The sequence below is a fragment of the Alexandromys fortis genome, unplaced genomic scaffold, assembly GCF_014885135.2.
Source record: "Alexandromys fortis isolate MF-2015 unplaced genomic scaffold, M_Fortis_MF-2015_v1.1 scaffold_5, whole genome shotgun sequence".
NCBI lineage: Eukaryota > Metazoa > Chordata > Mammalia > Rodentia > Cricetidae > Alexandromys > Alexandromys fortis.
The window spans coordinates 16,593,363-16,608,614 of NW_026067924.1; the positions used below are offsets into that span (position 1 = coordinate 16,593,363).

The 15,252-nt window shown below is 41.3% G+C and overlaps 1 protein-coding gene across 1 annotated transcript; it reads right to left on the minus strand.

The window, feature by feature from the left end:
- Positions 1-1,684: 1,684 nt before the first annotated feature.
- Positions 1,685-2,681, minus strand: LOC126501793 (vomeronasal type-1 receptor 4-like). Its single transcript, XM_050142647.1, has one exon. It carries the CDS (start codon positions 2,621-2,623, stop codon positions 1,685-1,687), a length of 939 nt encoding a protein of 312 aa, XP_049998604.1. The 5' UTR covers positions 2,624-2,681.
- Positions 2,682-15,252: the final 12,571 nt, after the last annotated feature.

Genomic DNA, 15,252 nt, shown 5'->3' on the forward strand with positions numbered 1-15,252 from the left:
CTCTCTCTCTCTCTCTCTCTCTCTCTCTCTCCCTTCCCTTCCTTCTAGCCATTTTTCAATAAATTCCACACTCAAACTCTGTCTCTATGGTATATTTGTCACCTGCTGAGGTTTGGACCTACCCACCAGCCACTAATGTCATTCTTGTGTGGTCCTCAACCTCCATAGGACGCATAAAGGTCCCAACTCATGCTGAAATCCTAAAAATGACAACAGGTAACTCTAGTTCCCTGGGACTCAATGTCCTCTTCTGTTCTGTGTGGATACCTATACAAATGTGGCATACACTCATACAGATACCTGCATACAAATACATCATTATATTAGAAGAACAAGCTATTTAATAATCTATAGCACAATACAGTACACATCACTTACTTAAATGTTTTGTATATACAGTGCAACCAAGCAAAATATAAAAATTTACACATCACTGCAAAGTAGAGCCATGATGCTTCCAAAATGTTACAAGGGTTTAGTAATATATGACAGAGCAGTTTAAAAAAAACAAAAGACATAAACCGACCTCTAGTGAGTCTACAATTTCATGTTCCAATGATTATATCAATTAGAATTATTCAGAATGGGTCTATCAGAGTCTTAGAACCATGTCAATATCTTATTGTTGGTGCCCGAATGTGCCCTGTTTAAGAAATCAAGTAGTGAATCCTTTATTTAAATGAAAGTAGAATCAGATAATCTTGCAGCTCTTTGGTTACAAACAGCTGGATAGTGTTGTGGGGAACAACCAAGGCATTGACAAAGAACAGCTGCAAACAAGCCTCAACTACTTCAATCTCACTACTTACTACTCTTACAGAAAGGCAAATCCATATTTTGTAATTAACATAGAAACTATAGATGGATATAAAATGAAACTTTACTGTGTATACCTTATTCAGTTTATCCCATATCTCCAATCTTTATTCTTGCAGAAAACCTTCATGAATATAACACCAACGAAATATTCCAGCACATTTACTCTCTGTGACTGGTGCATTGGGATTCCATGAAGTGGATGTAGTTCATATCATTTGTTCACAATTCTGTAAAACATTTTCTAAACATGGAAACATACAGACACTTTGAAGAACCCCAAATAGCATCATATTACTAACATTTAGCAAGCAGAATATCAGGTATAAGATATGGAATTTCTTTGACTAAGTTGATTAAAATTGATAAAAAAAATTACCAAATTCATTTGTGTGCTTCCAGTCATGGTGACAGTAAAACCAGTTTTACTAAATATAATTAAGACCATTTTCTCTGTGCTGGAGACATGACTCCATAGTTGAGAGCACTAGCTTGTCTTCCAGAGGACCCAGGATCAGTTCCTAGCAACCACACTTTGGTTGAGATCAACCTCTCTAACTCCAATCAGTCACAGGTCGTTGGATGATCTCTTCTACTGTTAACAGGAACCAGGTATGGATGTGCTACACGGACATAATGCAGGAAAATCTACATGCAATTCAAATGTAGAAAAGTTTTTTTAAAAAAATTTTAAAGAAAAAAAAGTGGAGAATGAGGTTTCATTTATCACTGTTATTCACTAAGATCTCTCCCTCAGCTCAAGGCTGTGAGTCACCAGGAAGATTGTCAGAGAATAAACGCATGTCTGATCTGCTTTGTGAGATTTTTATCTTACCCACAACATTATGGAACTGAGAGCTCTTCACACTCATTGAATAGAAAAATTAGAGAGATATTTTCCCAATTTCTCCCACTGAGCATGCCAACACTCAGTCAGAAGTCCATCCCTGTGAATCAACACAACAGGGCTAAAAGTTGCATAACCAAGGACCAAAAATTTTTGAATATTTACCATCAAGAAATTATAAACTAAAGAGAGACTTAAAAATAGAGAAAAAGCACAGTCAGACCAATAGAAGAAAACAAAACAGAGCATCAGAAGGAGGACACTCTGAGCAGCTCTCAGCTCAGGGGGAGTTCTGTAGAGAAGCTTGGAGTTCTGGAGGTGGAGGACATGCTGGTGGTGCTTGTGGAGAAGATGTACCATGTAGCCACTGGCCGCTCCCATGGCTCCCTGAAACACAGAATCTCTCAAAACCATGAGAGGGAGAACAATCCATTTTGTTTTCTGACTTTCTAGCATAAAATAACAATAGTTGTCTTCACTCTTAAACTGTGATATATTCAGGTTTATACTTGTGGCAGAACAGATTAAGTTCACACTTATTAAAGCATTGAGTATCCAAAAGAATGAAAAGAATGAAAGGATGTGCCATGCAGACTGTGGTCTGAGCCTCCTCCATCCAGATGCTCTGGGACTGATGATGATGGCCTGGACCACAGTGAGGAGACTGCTGGTGCAAATGGAGACCCCACGGGCCACCCTCTGCAGGTAAATGAGAATCTTACATACTATGTCATCTAGGAAGTTTCTCAAACCAAGAGCTACCACTGTGTTTGGCACTCCTTTCGAAAAAAGGATAAGGAAGTTTGCAAAGGCCAAGTGGATGAGAATAAGGTGGATGGGTTTCTTCTCAGGCCCTCCCCACCAACTGATCATATAATTCACAGAAACAGAAATGTTTCCCAGCATGCCAAGCACAGTCATGAAGAAGAAAATTATTTCTTTAATAAATTTCAAGAACATTTCTTTCTTCCTGGATAGAAAGAGTTTTTCAAAAAAGCATTAGTAATGCTAGACATTTATCTGAAAAACATTTCACATAATAGCATTTTCTGGTATACGAGTCAGTGATGGACACATGTGCTGCTGTAGACTGGGTCCCCGAACTCCTCCACTTTCCTGTGGACTCTGAGTTATGTGTGTGCTCTGACAGGGGAGCTTGGTAACTGGGAAAAAAAACTAAAGTTTTAAAGGAGATATGTTTAAGCTCTGTAAAGGAAAATCAGCTTCCACAAGCGTGTATTTGGTGTCTGTCTGCTGTCTGTCTACACGTATAGATTATCCTAGTTCGTTCTCAGCATGACTGAATTGAACTGTAAATTTTTCTATTTTTTCCTCTATGTCATCATATTTCCCCACCCAGTTTCCAAAGACACAGGATCCTTTCTTATTTGCATCTTAATTAGTGTAACAATTACTGGATTTGCATTTGGCTTCAATGCTTTATAACTTCAATTTCTACATCCCAATATTTTTTTTCAGAAGGTCGGTTGAGATACATCCCAATATTTTTAAAAATGTTTATGTTGATCATTCTGTGATTTTACTCCATATAAGTGTTTACTAGTTATTTTTTAAAGTTAGTTCTCAAGGTCAAGTCCGATTGTGGAACCGTTTTAGACAAAGCCTTACAGATAAAGCTGAATCATCAAAATATTACCTGAAATTTTTATGTAACTGCCAGACTGCAGTTAGGGATGGTGTCTAACAGAAAACTTGTGCTGCTTTCTAGAAGAGGAGAAAACAGAAATCACTGTGATCCTAGTGAATGACTACAGGGCATCTAGAACCCCAGTGAGTGACCAGGACATGTAAGGGAGCATAGGACAGCTCTGGACCAGGGGATGCTGGTGAGGTAAACCTAAGAACTGGATTAATGGGGTGTTATATACTGCCAAAAGTTACAAGTTCTCAATTTCAACTGCACATAGCCCAGTACGTGTGGACAACTGGTGTGAGCAGGAGTTCCACTATCTAAGAGTTCATGGTGCCATTTACTTCTGTGGGGCCTTTTGAGCAGCTATTAAGTCAGCGGGTTTTGCAGCCTGCTTTTCCTCCAACCTGTTTGTCAGGCAGACTGGCTTTTTATATATCAGACCGAGCTGATTCCAGAACTTGGATTCGGGAAGGATGTTATTCTTCAAGTTCTGGAGCTCCATTCTCATTTCTCAGGGATTTGTGGTGAGCTTTGGGCACCTTTTCTAGGACATGAACATTAGAGTGGCTGCATGTGTTTGTGTGTACTGAGAACTTGCCGTGCCTCTGTTCCTTCCTTTTAAACTCACAGGATTGCTTTAAATGTCTATGTCTTCATCAGCATAGCCTTGTCTGAGGTTTGTGTCCAGGTGGCCTCATGACTCTAAAAATGTCAGTTATTGCTGCTCCTCTAGCAAAGTGGCAATTATTGTCTTGTGTCTATGAGTCCTAGAAATCACAATACCATCTAAATATTTGTACAAATGAAATGTGCTCCAGAAATTAATAGAAAGTGCATCAGCTTTCACTGACATATTTAGAATTAAAACATTAAATGTTTTGTTAGTGATTGGAGTCTGTCAAAATCCCAAGCACTAATAAAAAATATTAACAATTTTCTGTTTCTTTAATTCTTGCTTTCATGGGGGATTCCTACTTTTCTTGTACTCTCTTCCCTTTTCCAAGCTTCAAGTCATATTTGAGACCGGGCTCTGATCTTCTAATAACTGATTCCTTTCTACTGAAGTCACTGTCAGTGGAGGAAGAGGTTTCTCATCTTCCACATTATTTGGGAAGTACTAAAGGAAATGAATTTAAAGGAAGGGATGGACTTGTGTTAAGATTGATAGGTGATGCCAGGATTAGTCTAACCCCTAAGAGCCTGAGGTAGGTTATATCCACGCATTCTGGTTTTCTCTAAAAGAAACAAGCAAGCAGGCAAACAGACAAAACTAAAAGATCGTTGTTCTTTGCTGCTTAGCATGGGATAAACTTAAGATGAGCTGTTTCAGGATGTACTCGTTCATAGCCTGGATCCTAAATAGCAGCAGTTCTCAAGAAGGCAATGGTAACTGTTACACTGAGTGTTGTATTCTTCACCAGCCAGGCATACAATGACTGAATTTAAGACAAGTATTATAATAGTATGTGATAAAATCCAGAGCCTTTAAAGACAGATACAGACAGAAAACCTTCAAACTGGGAGTTAGAAGGCTATTGTAAAACTACGCTAATATTAGAAAAGGGAAAATGCATCCAAAGAGAAAAATGTAAATGTTACACACACTCGTGACACTGCTGAAGTCACAGTGCTGGCAAACTTACACCTGAAAGGATTTTATTTTCTTTCATTTATCTAGTATTTTTTGAGGGAGAGTGTACCTCTGTAAACAAGGCTAGCTCTGAACAATTCTCTTGGCAAGTCTCTCTAGTGCTGACATTTTAGGAGTGATCGTCTCCAGGGTTTGACAAACATCTGAAAATCTTATGTATCTTATTGATCTATTTAGAAAGGTAACCTCAGGCAAAGGCCCAGCCAGAGCTCTGTCATGATTCTCCAGCCTGAGGATGGATAGTGATGCCTCAGCATCTCTGTCCCATTTCAGTATCTCCAGGAACTAGTCTCCTTTGATCTTTCTGGTGCCAGAACCAGCCTTCTCAGGGCCAGAAGGAAAGTAGGGGTTCTGGGGATCACAGAGCCTCTCAACTACTCCCTGATTTAGTCAGAAAGTCTTCTACTTTTATGAAACTCTCCATAGCACAGCTGAGGGGATCACAGACCTTACCTCCATGTGCTCACCTGAACCTTGTGGTGCAGACAGGCTCTGGGGCAGCTCTGGGTAGGTAACACTTGCCAGGTTGTATTTGTACTTCAGGATTTGTGGGCTATTGGCCTCTATCCGGTATTGCAGACTGCAAGTGTCATGTTGTCACAGTGTCAGGGGGAAGAGCCCCAGTCCCTGAAGTACAGCATCCCTCTCTCTTCACAATTACTGCATCTGTTTTGCTCAGAAGTTATTTCAAGCTTAATTAGGGTTTAATTACGAGAAGAAGGATAGGAAGTGAGAAAATGAACAACTAAGTTTCTGTGTAAGGAGCTCCCTGCATCTCCTGCCTGTTTTCCATCTTCCCAAAGTGCCAACTATGGCCTGGCAGGGGACCAACTTCTCACACACAGATCAAGTCTCTCTTTTTCCTTTCTAAATCCCTCCTTAAACAAGAGTAGAATAAATGATTCTCAGCGCCGGAGATTCTGCTTACTGAGTTAAGTTCCATACATGGACAAGGACAAGTTCAGAGCCCCTTGTTCTACCTGTGACCGTCAGTCGTTAAGGTGTTTGCTGTAACTGATAGTTTCATTGCTGTCCATGAAATATATGAGACTTGAAATATTATTTGCCTCACCAACATTGGCCTGATTCGAAAAGCAATGTTTGACTAGGACGAGGGCTGTGATCCTGGCCATGCTGCTTCCCAGCTGCGTTGTTATGTGTCATCTCCCTTCAGACTCCCTTTCTCCACTTGCAAATGGGAATTGCCTTTGCAGCAGGAGTCCTCAGAAGTTAAGATGAGATTGTGTAGATAAAGGGCCTCGCTAAACATGATGGCTGCTCGAAGGTGAGATATATACTTTTGTGTTTCTTTTACCTTGCTACAAACTTAACTTCAAAAATAGGGGAAAAATTAAACAGTATTTAACAAAAATCTGTGCCATGCAAAAAATAAATAAATAAATAAAAATAAAAGCAATGCTGTACAATATAAAACGTCAAGGATACTTCTAAAATTTATGTGTGTCCAAGAGTGGTCCTTTTGTGTACTTTTTATCCTAGTTCCTAGGAGTCTTTTCTAAATCAAATACAACCTGATGTAAATAAATGTGGGTGTAGGCCTGATATTAGAAGTGATGATGTCATCATTTTGTTTTTGAAGATTAAGCTCCATTGGGTTTTCTTGGAAGATGAGTTCTAGGTCACTTGGTCTCTCTTTGTGCCCTGTGTAATGGTATCTTTAACATGTGGGTGAAGCCGACATATAATAGAAGTTAGAAATATTTCTGCGTAAATGAAATGACAGCTTTTGGGGAAACCAGGATTTCTATCCTCTCTGTTGAGTGGGGGAAATACAGATGCAGAGAAACTAAGTTGTGCATTATATATACCATGATAAATAGAAATTGGAAAATAAAATAATTATCTCTGGTCCAGCAAGGATCTCTTTGTTATGTCTGTTATTTTGTTTAGAAAAATTCTAAGTATTTTGTTTATTTTTAAGTTTAGAGAAAAATAAAGCAGTTTAAAGCTTGTAGTACTTTGACTGATTTGTTCAATAAAAGACAGAAAAATTCCCACGGGACGGAGAGCACTGATTGCTCTTTGGGCTGACGAGGGAGGGGGACATGATTGGGGGAGGGGGAGGGAAAGGGGAGGCGGAGGTGGGGAAGAGACAGAAATATTTAATAAATAAATTTAAAAAAAGACAGAAAAAAAATATCAGAGTCCTTCATGTGGCTTCCATCCGGGATTAGTTCTGTAGAGAAAATTAGTGATCTGTAGATGGAGGACATGCTGGTGGAATTCTTGAAACAGAAACACTACGTAGCCAATGGGTCATCAGGATGCCCTTCAACAGGGTATCTCTTAGAATTATGATAATGAAAAAATCATGCCGCTTTTATCATGCAGCTTTCTGAGAGAAAGAAAATAACAATCATTACCACTTTTATTAGTCTCTGATATATTAATACCACTGGTGTGTTTTCTTTTACATTTAAGGCCCTATCTTACTGAATCCATTCATTCTAGACAGAGACTATCAGCAACTTTCTTTTCTTTCAAAAGAGCCTTACTTTTTTTTTTTTACTTACTCAAATGTTTGTCAATTTCTGCATCAGCAGACAGAGTGGTCAACAAAAGAAGAAAAAAAGCAATGTGCCAGAGAATAAGTCTATAGTTATGGTGTTTGTCTACTTTTGTTGCAATAAATACATGAGGCAAGCTAACTTTATTAAGACAGATTCATTTAGCTTGTATTTCAAGGACATGGTTATCACCATTGTCTCTATATGGACTTAAGGAAGTACATTTGTCTGGGTGGCATAATGCTCATGAACATTCTGAATTGAAAAGTAGATTTTTTAATAGAAGTATTCGAGAGTCCAGGCTGACTCACCAAAGTTTCCACAGAATAAAGAATAGAGTCCTTTGTCAAATATCTGCACGATTGCATTTACCATGACTGCCCCTTACACACCAGAAATTATTTACAATATAACGGCTTGGTTGTAGTGGGGTGTGGGTGAGCCAGCCCTGAAATTGTGATCATGGGACAGCTGTACCCATTTCCCATCCTGCAACCACCCTACCGCTGCCCAGACCCAGACTCAGGCTTATGATTTGCCTTCCCCAGCATCCACCCTGTCTATGATCTGCTGCAGCACGTGAAGGGACCTGACATGCAGACCCAAAGCTGCAGGATCTCCATAATACAGACTTTAGACCATCTATTTGGTACCAGATAAGAATTCCATTCTGTTTATTGTGTTCCAGATTCAATCAGAGAACATCTTGGTTACCTCCGTATCCCAGCCATGCCTTTATAGCAACAGTTGAGCACGTCTTGTGTGTCAAGTTGGTAGTGCAGCATGCTTGGTCCACAGAGAAGGACAAATGGTGCTAGGGAAACTGAGTGCACACATGGAGAAGATGCATACTAGATCTATTTCTGCGGCCCGTGAGACATGATCCCAAAGCTGCACCCAGGGTGCCAAAACATGCCTCAAACAAAGCAGTGAGGATTTTAGGAAAATCTCTTCTCTAACGGACAAAGACTCACAGGCATCTCAGGGTTGTGCACTCCTTCTCTCGAGCCTCTTTGTTCATACAGGTTTTATACATACAACAGACTTTACGCAGTAGAAAAGATTACACAGGCTATTTCTCAGGATCATAATGCATTTCTTGATTAAACAAGCGACAAACGAGAGAGCTTGTCAGCTGTCAAAGGGAGGTCTGGCTACAGTGTTATCTCTTATCTCTGATGGAGATAGGTTGCCCGAGTTACAAGGAAGAAAAGATAAATTACAGCGGACTCAAAGAAGGGGTTGAGTACTAACCTACATTTCTTAGGTGTAACTGACTTTATAAGATGACCTTTTAGATTAATGAAACTTAAGGATGCCTGTTTCCCCTCAGCCCCGGTGGTCCTGACAGGAGAGTGTTGCACAGCCTGGAAGCAGATCACTAGCAACCAATAGGTGGGGCAAGGGGAAAAAAAAATCTGTAAGTAACCATGACAACCCAGGTAAAGCAAGAGGCAAAAGCACTAATGGACACTTTTGGCAGAAAGGCTGACCACTGAGATAAATGTCCCAAATCCAAACTAGATTTTCTTATCCTGCATGTAGCGTAAGGAGGGAAATACAAAAGGGAAGTCTGAAACTTATTCAAGGCTGTGGGGCCAGGCTATTTCTGGCGGTTCCTGGCCATCTCTCAGGGTGACTGCCATAAAGCTGTTTCCCTGCAGACTTGATTAATAGATTATTTTCTCCTGTAACCCATGTAAATTCCAGGACTTAGCATAAGCAGTTGCTTATGTGAGCCTAGGATTCCTGCAGTCTGTGCAGGGCTCGGGGATCCTCACCACAGCAGCCCAGTCCTGTTTCCCATTCCCTCTCAGCAGCTCTCACTGCTCTCAGAGTTTGGCTTCACCACGGGAAAGAGGCTCCTTCTGCATTCTCCATCCCCGAGGCCAGGCCTCTCCCTGGCTCTCTGTCATTTGCTGACTCAGAATCATGATGACTGTGATCACAGAGTCTGCAGGTAAGGAGGTGGGAAGGGATCAGCGTCCTGAGGGTGCTGGTGTCTCAGACTTTGTCCGTTTTGTTCCCTTCTCCTTTTACATTAAAGCCGGGAACTGATTTGAAAGGAACATTGATAATCCCAAAGGAGTCACTTTCTGGATGTTTTCAAAGGATAGTAACACTGATAATAGAAGATGACCAAGTGTCAGAGTAACGGCTAATCACCGATTCCTGGAGAAGACGTGTCTTGGTTATTCATGTTTGCGTTTGTTTCATGGGACATGGGCATGTCGATTTAGGTCATTGGTGATGTTTCTTGGAACAGATATCTGTCTCACTTTTGTTAAGTGAGTGTTTAGATCTTTGATTGTTGTTACATCCATTTGTTAGATTGTGGGCCCGCAGAATAACACTAGTCTAGGGGCTGCTCGGTTTTGCTATGTGAATTGGATGTCAGGAGTGGTCTCAGCTCAGCTAGGATGCATATCACTTCTGACCAAGCCTAGAGGCAAACTTTTTACATTTGTAGAAAAATCTTTCTTCCAATTTTCAGAAGTCTATAGATGGCCACTGGATTCTACAGGTGATCCTTGGGTGACAGGGGCTTCGGTCACAGTGGGTGTGGGTGGTGATCTGTGGAGGCAGGGGACAGGATGCTACTACATCTATAGGAGAAGGTGGGTGAGGTATAGGCCACCTGGGGTTCCTTATCTAGAGTCAGGAGCACAAGATGCCATACAGCCCAGCCGTTAATTATGGGATAGACTGTTTGGTGGAAAGGTGACTGAGTGTATGGTTCCTACCTGGAGTTCAAGGTCGGTCAGTCCTGGATCAGCAACACAGGTGGGTGGCTGACAGGTTGACAGGCATGCAGACTGGCTCTGGGGGTGCTACCTGGAAGACCAGGTTAGAGTCCAGCTGTCCAAGAGCCATGCTAGTACATCTAAAACGTGGATGAAGGGGCTGATAGGTGAGTGGGTGGATGGACTCTGTGTTTTAATTATTTTAACAGAGGGAGGCACTGTGCGAAAGTGAACAAGTGTCTACACCTAGGGGTCTTCCTGTCTAAGTTTCTACGCCTAGGGGTCCTCCTGTCTAAGTTTCTATGCCTCGGGGTCCTCCTGCCTAAGTTTCTACGCCTCGGGGTCCTCCTGTCTATGTTTCTATGCCTGGGGGTCCTCCTGTCTACGTTTCTATGCCTAGGGATCCTCCTCTCTCCACTGCCTGTTAACTTTTCTAAACTTCCAAAACAGCAAATCAGAGACATGCTTCTGGGATAGAATAAGTCACCTTCTCAAGTCCTTTCTTTTATGTGGGACAGAACAACAGTGGACATCTGCTTCTGAGCACATCTCAATCACACCTGAGCAGGATGAAACATTGCTGCACCTCGGCAGGTTCCAGTGCAGATTCTGTGTTATCAGTCTTTAAACAGTTAGTGAGATCCAAAGCCAGATGGGCTTCTGCCTTTAAAAGAGACTCCTGTCCTAGAACCATGGTATCCTTGTTCCATAGAAGGCTTCCTGATACCCAAAGTGTGTAAAACATACTTGTGTTGTGCTATCTTTATATCCAATTTTCTTTGAGGAAACCCAGGCACAGGTGGATTAAGTTGTTCAATGACATTTTCAAGGGTAAGTATAAATAAAGGTTTCTTTTTAATTTCACGGTTGTCCCAAGGTACTATTTACTCCCTGTTTCTTCTAAAAATATTTTCTTTAGAAATTATTTAACTGTCTTAGTTAGGGTTTCTATTGCTGCAATGAAACACCATGACCAAAAGCAAGTTGGGAATAAAGGGGTTTATTCAATTTACACTTCCACATTACTGTTCATCATTGAAGGAAGTCAGGACAGGAAGTTAAACAGGGCAGGATCTTGGAGGCAGGAACTGACACAGAGGCCATGGAGGGGACCTACTTACTGACTTGCTTCCTCTGGCTTGCTCAGCCTGCTTTCTTATAGAACCCATGACTACCAGCCCAGAGATGGCATGACCTATCATGGGCTTGGCCTTTCCCCATTTATCTCTAATTGAGAAAATGCCTTGCAGCTGGCTCTCATGGAGGCATTTCCTCAACTGAGGCTCCTTCCTCTCTGATGACTCTAGCTTGTGTCAGGTTGACACACAAAGCCGGTCAGTAAAGTAACCTAAGTTTGTTTCTTACGTGCTTTTAAAATGAAGGGAAATAGATCTGAACACTAAGCAATGTTCTTGCTGGTTTACAACACAGGAATGATTTTCTTAACCTCTGAATCCTTTTTGACTCATACTCATTGAGGAAGATAGTGTCCTGTCTCCCGGGGCCTGTGGGAGTGGAAGTGTGTGTCTCTCCTGGGCATCTGACTTCTAGTACAACTGGACCATCAAGACATTAGCTGTTTATTATATATTCATTTTGATGAAGGTCATTTTGTTAATCACTTTATCTATCTTTTGCTATGTTCTTTTTATTTTAGGCAAGGAATCCAGGACTCGCTTCAGAGTTTTGTGAAAAAAGCAATTACAAGGGTTCTTAATTACTCTTGTATTGCTGGGAGGAGACACCGTGGCTAAGGCAGCTTATAAAGGGAGCTATTTAACTGGGAACTTGCTTACGGTTTCTTGAGGTGAGTCCACGCCCATCTTGGCAGGGAACATGGTGACTTGGAGGCAAGCATGGAACCCCAAATGTTGATTGTTTCTCAAATGCCAGTGCCAGAAAAACATCAGTAGATAAAGAACTGTGGAATTTTCAAGAAAACACTGCCTCTATTTCCACCGCTTCTCCGGTGTAGGATGGGGTGCCATCTCCCTGTGATCCTATGATAGCAAAGGCTTTGCTGGCTATGACAGATGACAACAGTGATGCGGGGGAGGATGGCAGATTAGAAACCAGCTGGTGCTGGTATCTCCACAAGTCTGAAATAAAACACCAGGTGCTCTCACTGAAAGGAGGACTGTGCTGTAGGGGAAACACTGCTGTGTTATAATCAAGAGTAGATGAGGAGAGGTCAGGAGGATTCGGAAATATTCAGCTTTAGATCTGTAACAAGATAATAAGGACTCTAGCATCTGGTGCAAGGCAAAATGGCCTGCAAAGGGAGAATCCTGTCCCTCAAGCAGGGCTTCAAGCAAAAGAAAAGGCTCAGGGAGGCTCCAGGGGGTACATCATGTCACTGTACAAAGTGTAGTTTAATCCAGGAGAGCCTGATTCTCACGGCAGGCACACGAGAATGGGTTCTCAGCATTTCTTGGCTCTCTGGTGCCCCTATGAGGACTCTTCCTTGAAGAAGCCTTGCAATCACATATTCTGACAGTCAAGAACAGAAGCGCAGGACTGTAGTTTGTATCTCCACATTCCAGTAAATGCCGCTCTCCACTAGTCAAAAAATAAAAATCCCGTGTCTCTCTCTCTACAGTCAATCTCTCCATAATAGTAAAAAACAAAATGCTCCAGAATGTCAAGTGGGAGAGAATGAAGTCCATATTTTTTCTTAGCACCAATGACAACACATGCACACCTTACAAACATGAGGATCCTTCCTAGGATTGATTCTAGGTTTATTACGGGAATGGAGGAATATTGTCTTGAAGAAACCAAAACTTTGAAAACATCGCAAAGGGGAAAGAAAAATATATATATTTACAACATATGATAAAAATGTTTTAAAAGAAACAATTGAGATTAATCTTTTCCTTTTGCTTCATTGAAAATTAAGGTTTTCATTTTCTATTTATATTCACCCTTGAAAATATGATGGGACAATTTGATCCATCCAGGCTTCAATTTCCCTTTCAAAAGCAAGAAAGAAGGTAATAAAGGACTTTCCTTCCTTCACAGCCCAAGGATCTTTATCCCGCATTGGGTATCAGGAGTGCCTTTGTGTTACAAAGATACAGGGGTGTTGGGACAGAATTTGAAGCAGAAAAGGGAGGTCTATCTGATTCCGAGATACCATTTATTTAACGAAGAAAGAGTAAACCCATCTCTTATGGCAAACTGTGACCTAGAATGTGTTCAGAGGAAGCAAAGACATCTTGTTCTGCTCAGGTGTGTGGTTGGGATGTGCTCAGAAAATAGAGTTTAACGTGTTGGATGTCATTTGTTATGTGCTCCACACAACAGAGGATTGGGAAAGAGAACTGACTTCTCTCTGTATCAGAAGCAGGTCTCTATTCTGACTTGAAGACTTAGTTTAGAAAGTTAAAGAAGGGATCAGGAGCATGGGGACCTCTAGACATAGAAACTTTGTTGTTCATTTTCTCACAGCACTTGTTTCTATAATATGATGAAAACCTAATTAATCCAGAGGTAACTTTTGAGACAAACTAATGTAGTAATTGAGGAGGGAGAGGGAAAGCCATACGTTGGGGACTGAGGTCTTGCAGAGGGCTTCCTTTCCCCTGACACGTGATGTGTTAGTGTCTTGAGGATACTTTATGGTGACAAGTGCTCTACAAACATTGAAGGTACAAATATAACCCGAGAAGGCTCACTTGCCAGAAGGACCCAGATCCTGTCTGCCCCTCAGCACCACGGTGAGTAGACTTCCCCGTTTCTTTTAATCATGTGTGCTGTGCAACATTTTGTTAAAGACACACAGCTGACTCTCTTTGATAAAACTAAGGAGTAGAGGCAAGAGGCTGAGCCTGGTCACCTTCACTCTTCTTCTGACTTTTGAAATAACTGGGCTCTGTTTCATGAGCTGTGATGACAGGAAAACACAGGTGCTTCATTCCCTGTGCTCAGAGTCTGCTGTCACAGGAGTTTTGGGGTGAATCTTTGTCTAATGTTCCCTCCTTTCTTCCAATAACTAAAAATAAATAGAAAGTTTTCAGATTTCTATGGAAAATATCCATTTTCTCTAACCTCAAAATTCACTTGCCTTATAAAGATGCCAATGATGTAAATTTAATCCATCCATTAAATTTTTGGTAAATTTCTCCATTTCTTCTGCCTGCAATCCATTTCTGTTGTAGTTCGACTGCTAACTGCCCAGGCCTGGTGCTGTTTAATTTGAAGGTTTCTTTTGTGACTCCATCCTTAAAATCTCCATCCTGACATGTGATGTTGTACAAAACTCATAAGTCAGTATCTCCATTGTGTTTCTAGATGGTGGTGAGGGCTATTGAGACCTACAAAGATGAAAACATAAGACTGGCATAGTGGTGCACACCTTTGTTCCCAGCTCTAGGCAGGCAGAGGCAGGTGAACCTTGGTGAGGTCAAGGCCAGTCTAGGAGAGACCTAGGTATCTCATAACAACAACAAAAGTTTAAAGAAATAAAGTCATGAACTTGCCAGATTTGAGTTGCTATAACCCAAGATGTTCTCACTTAGTATGAATAAAGGAGCAATAACCTTATATTTTAATTTGAGAAAGCTGGGTCTGACAGATTCACTTCCCAGTCCCTGCTGATTTGGAATCCAGATGGAACATTATCCATCTATCAGAATGCAAAGCCATCCTCTCTTTTGCTTTTATTTGCTGCTGCTGTTTTTCTTTTGCTGCTGTGTGAAGCAATGGGTTCAATTATGACATTTTCATGCATAAGTCATTGTATTTTCCTGTATTTGTCCAGACCACCTTTTCCTCTCCTTTCCCCTCCCACTGGTCCTCCCGCACAATCAATTTCGAAAACTACTTTTCTGGAGTCAGAGGTGTGACTGTCGTGCCATGAGGTCAAGGCAGAGACCGAAAGCCAATCATTAGACAGAGCTCTGGGAACCTCACAGATGATTGGGCTGGTGCCAGGGTCCAACTGTGGCTCAGGCTGAGGTCTTGAGATGTGGAAGGGGCATCATTGGAGCCAGGAAAACCTAGGACCACTA

Coding starts and splice junctions, on each gene's coding strand:
- LOC126501793 (XM_050142647.1), bottom strand. CDS start 2,623: ATGTTCTTGAAATTTATTAAAGAAATAATTTTCTTCTTCATGACTGTG.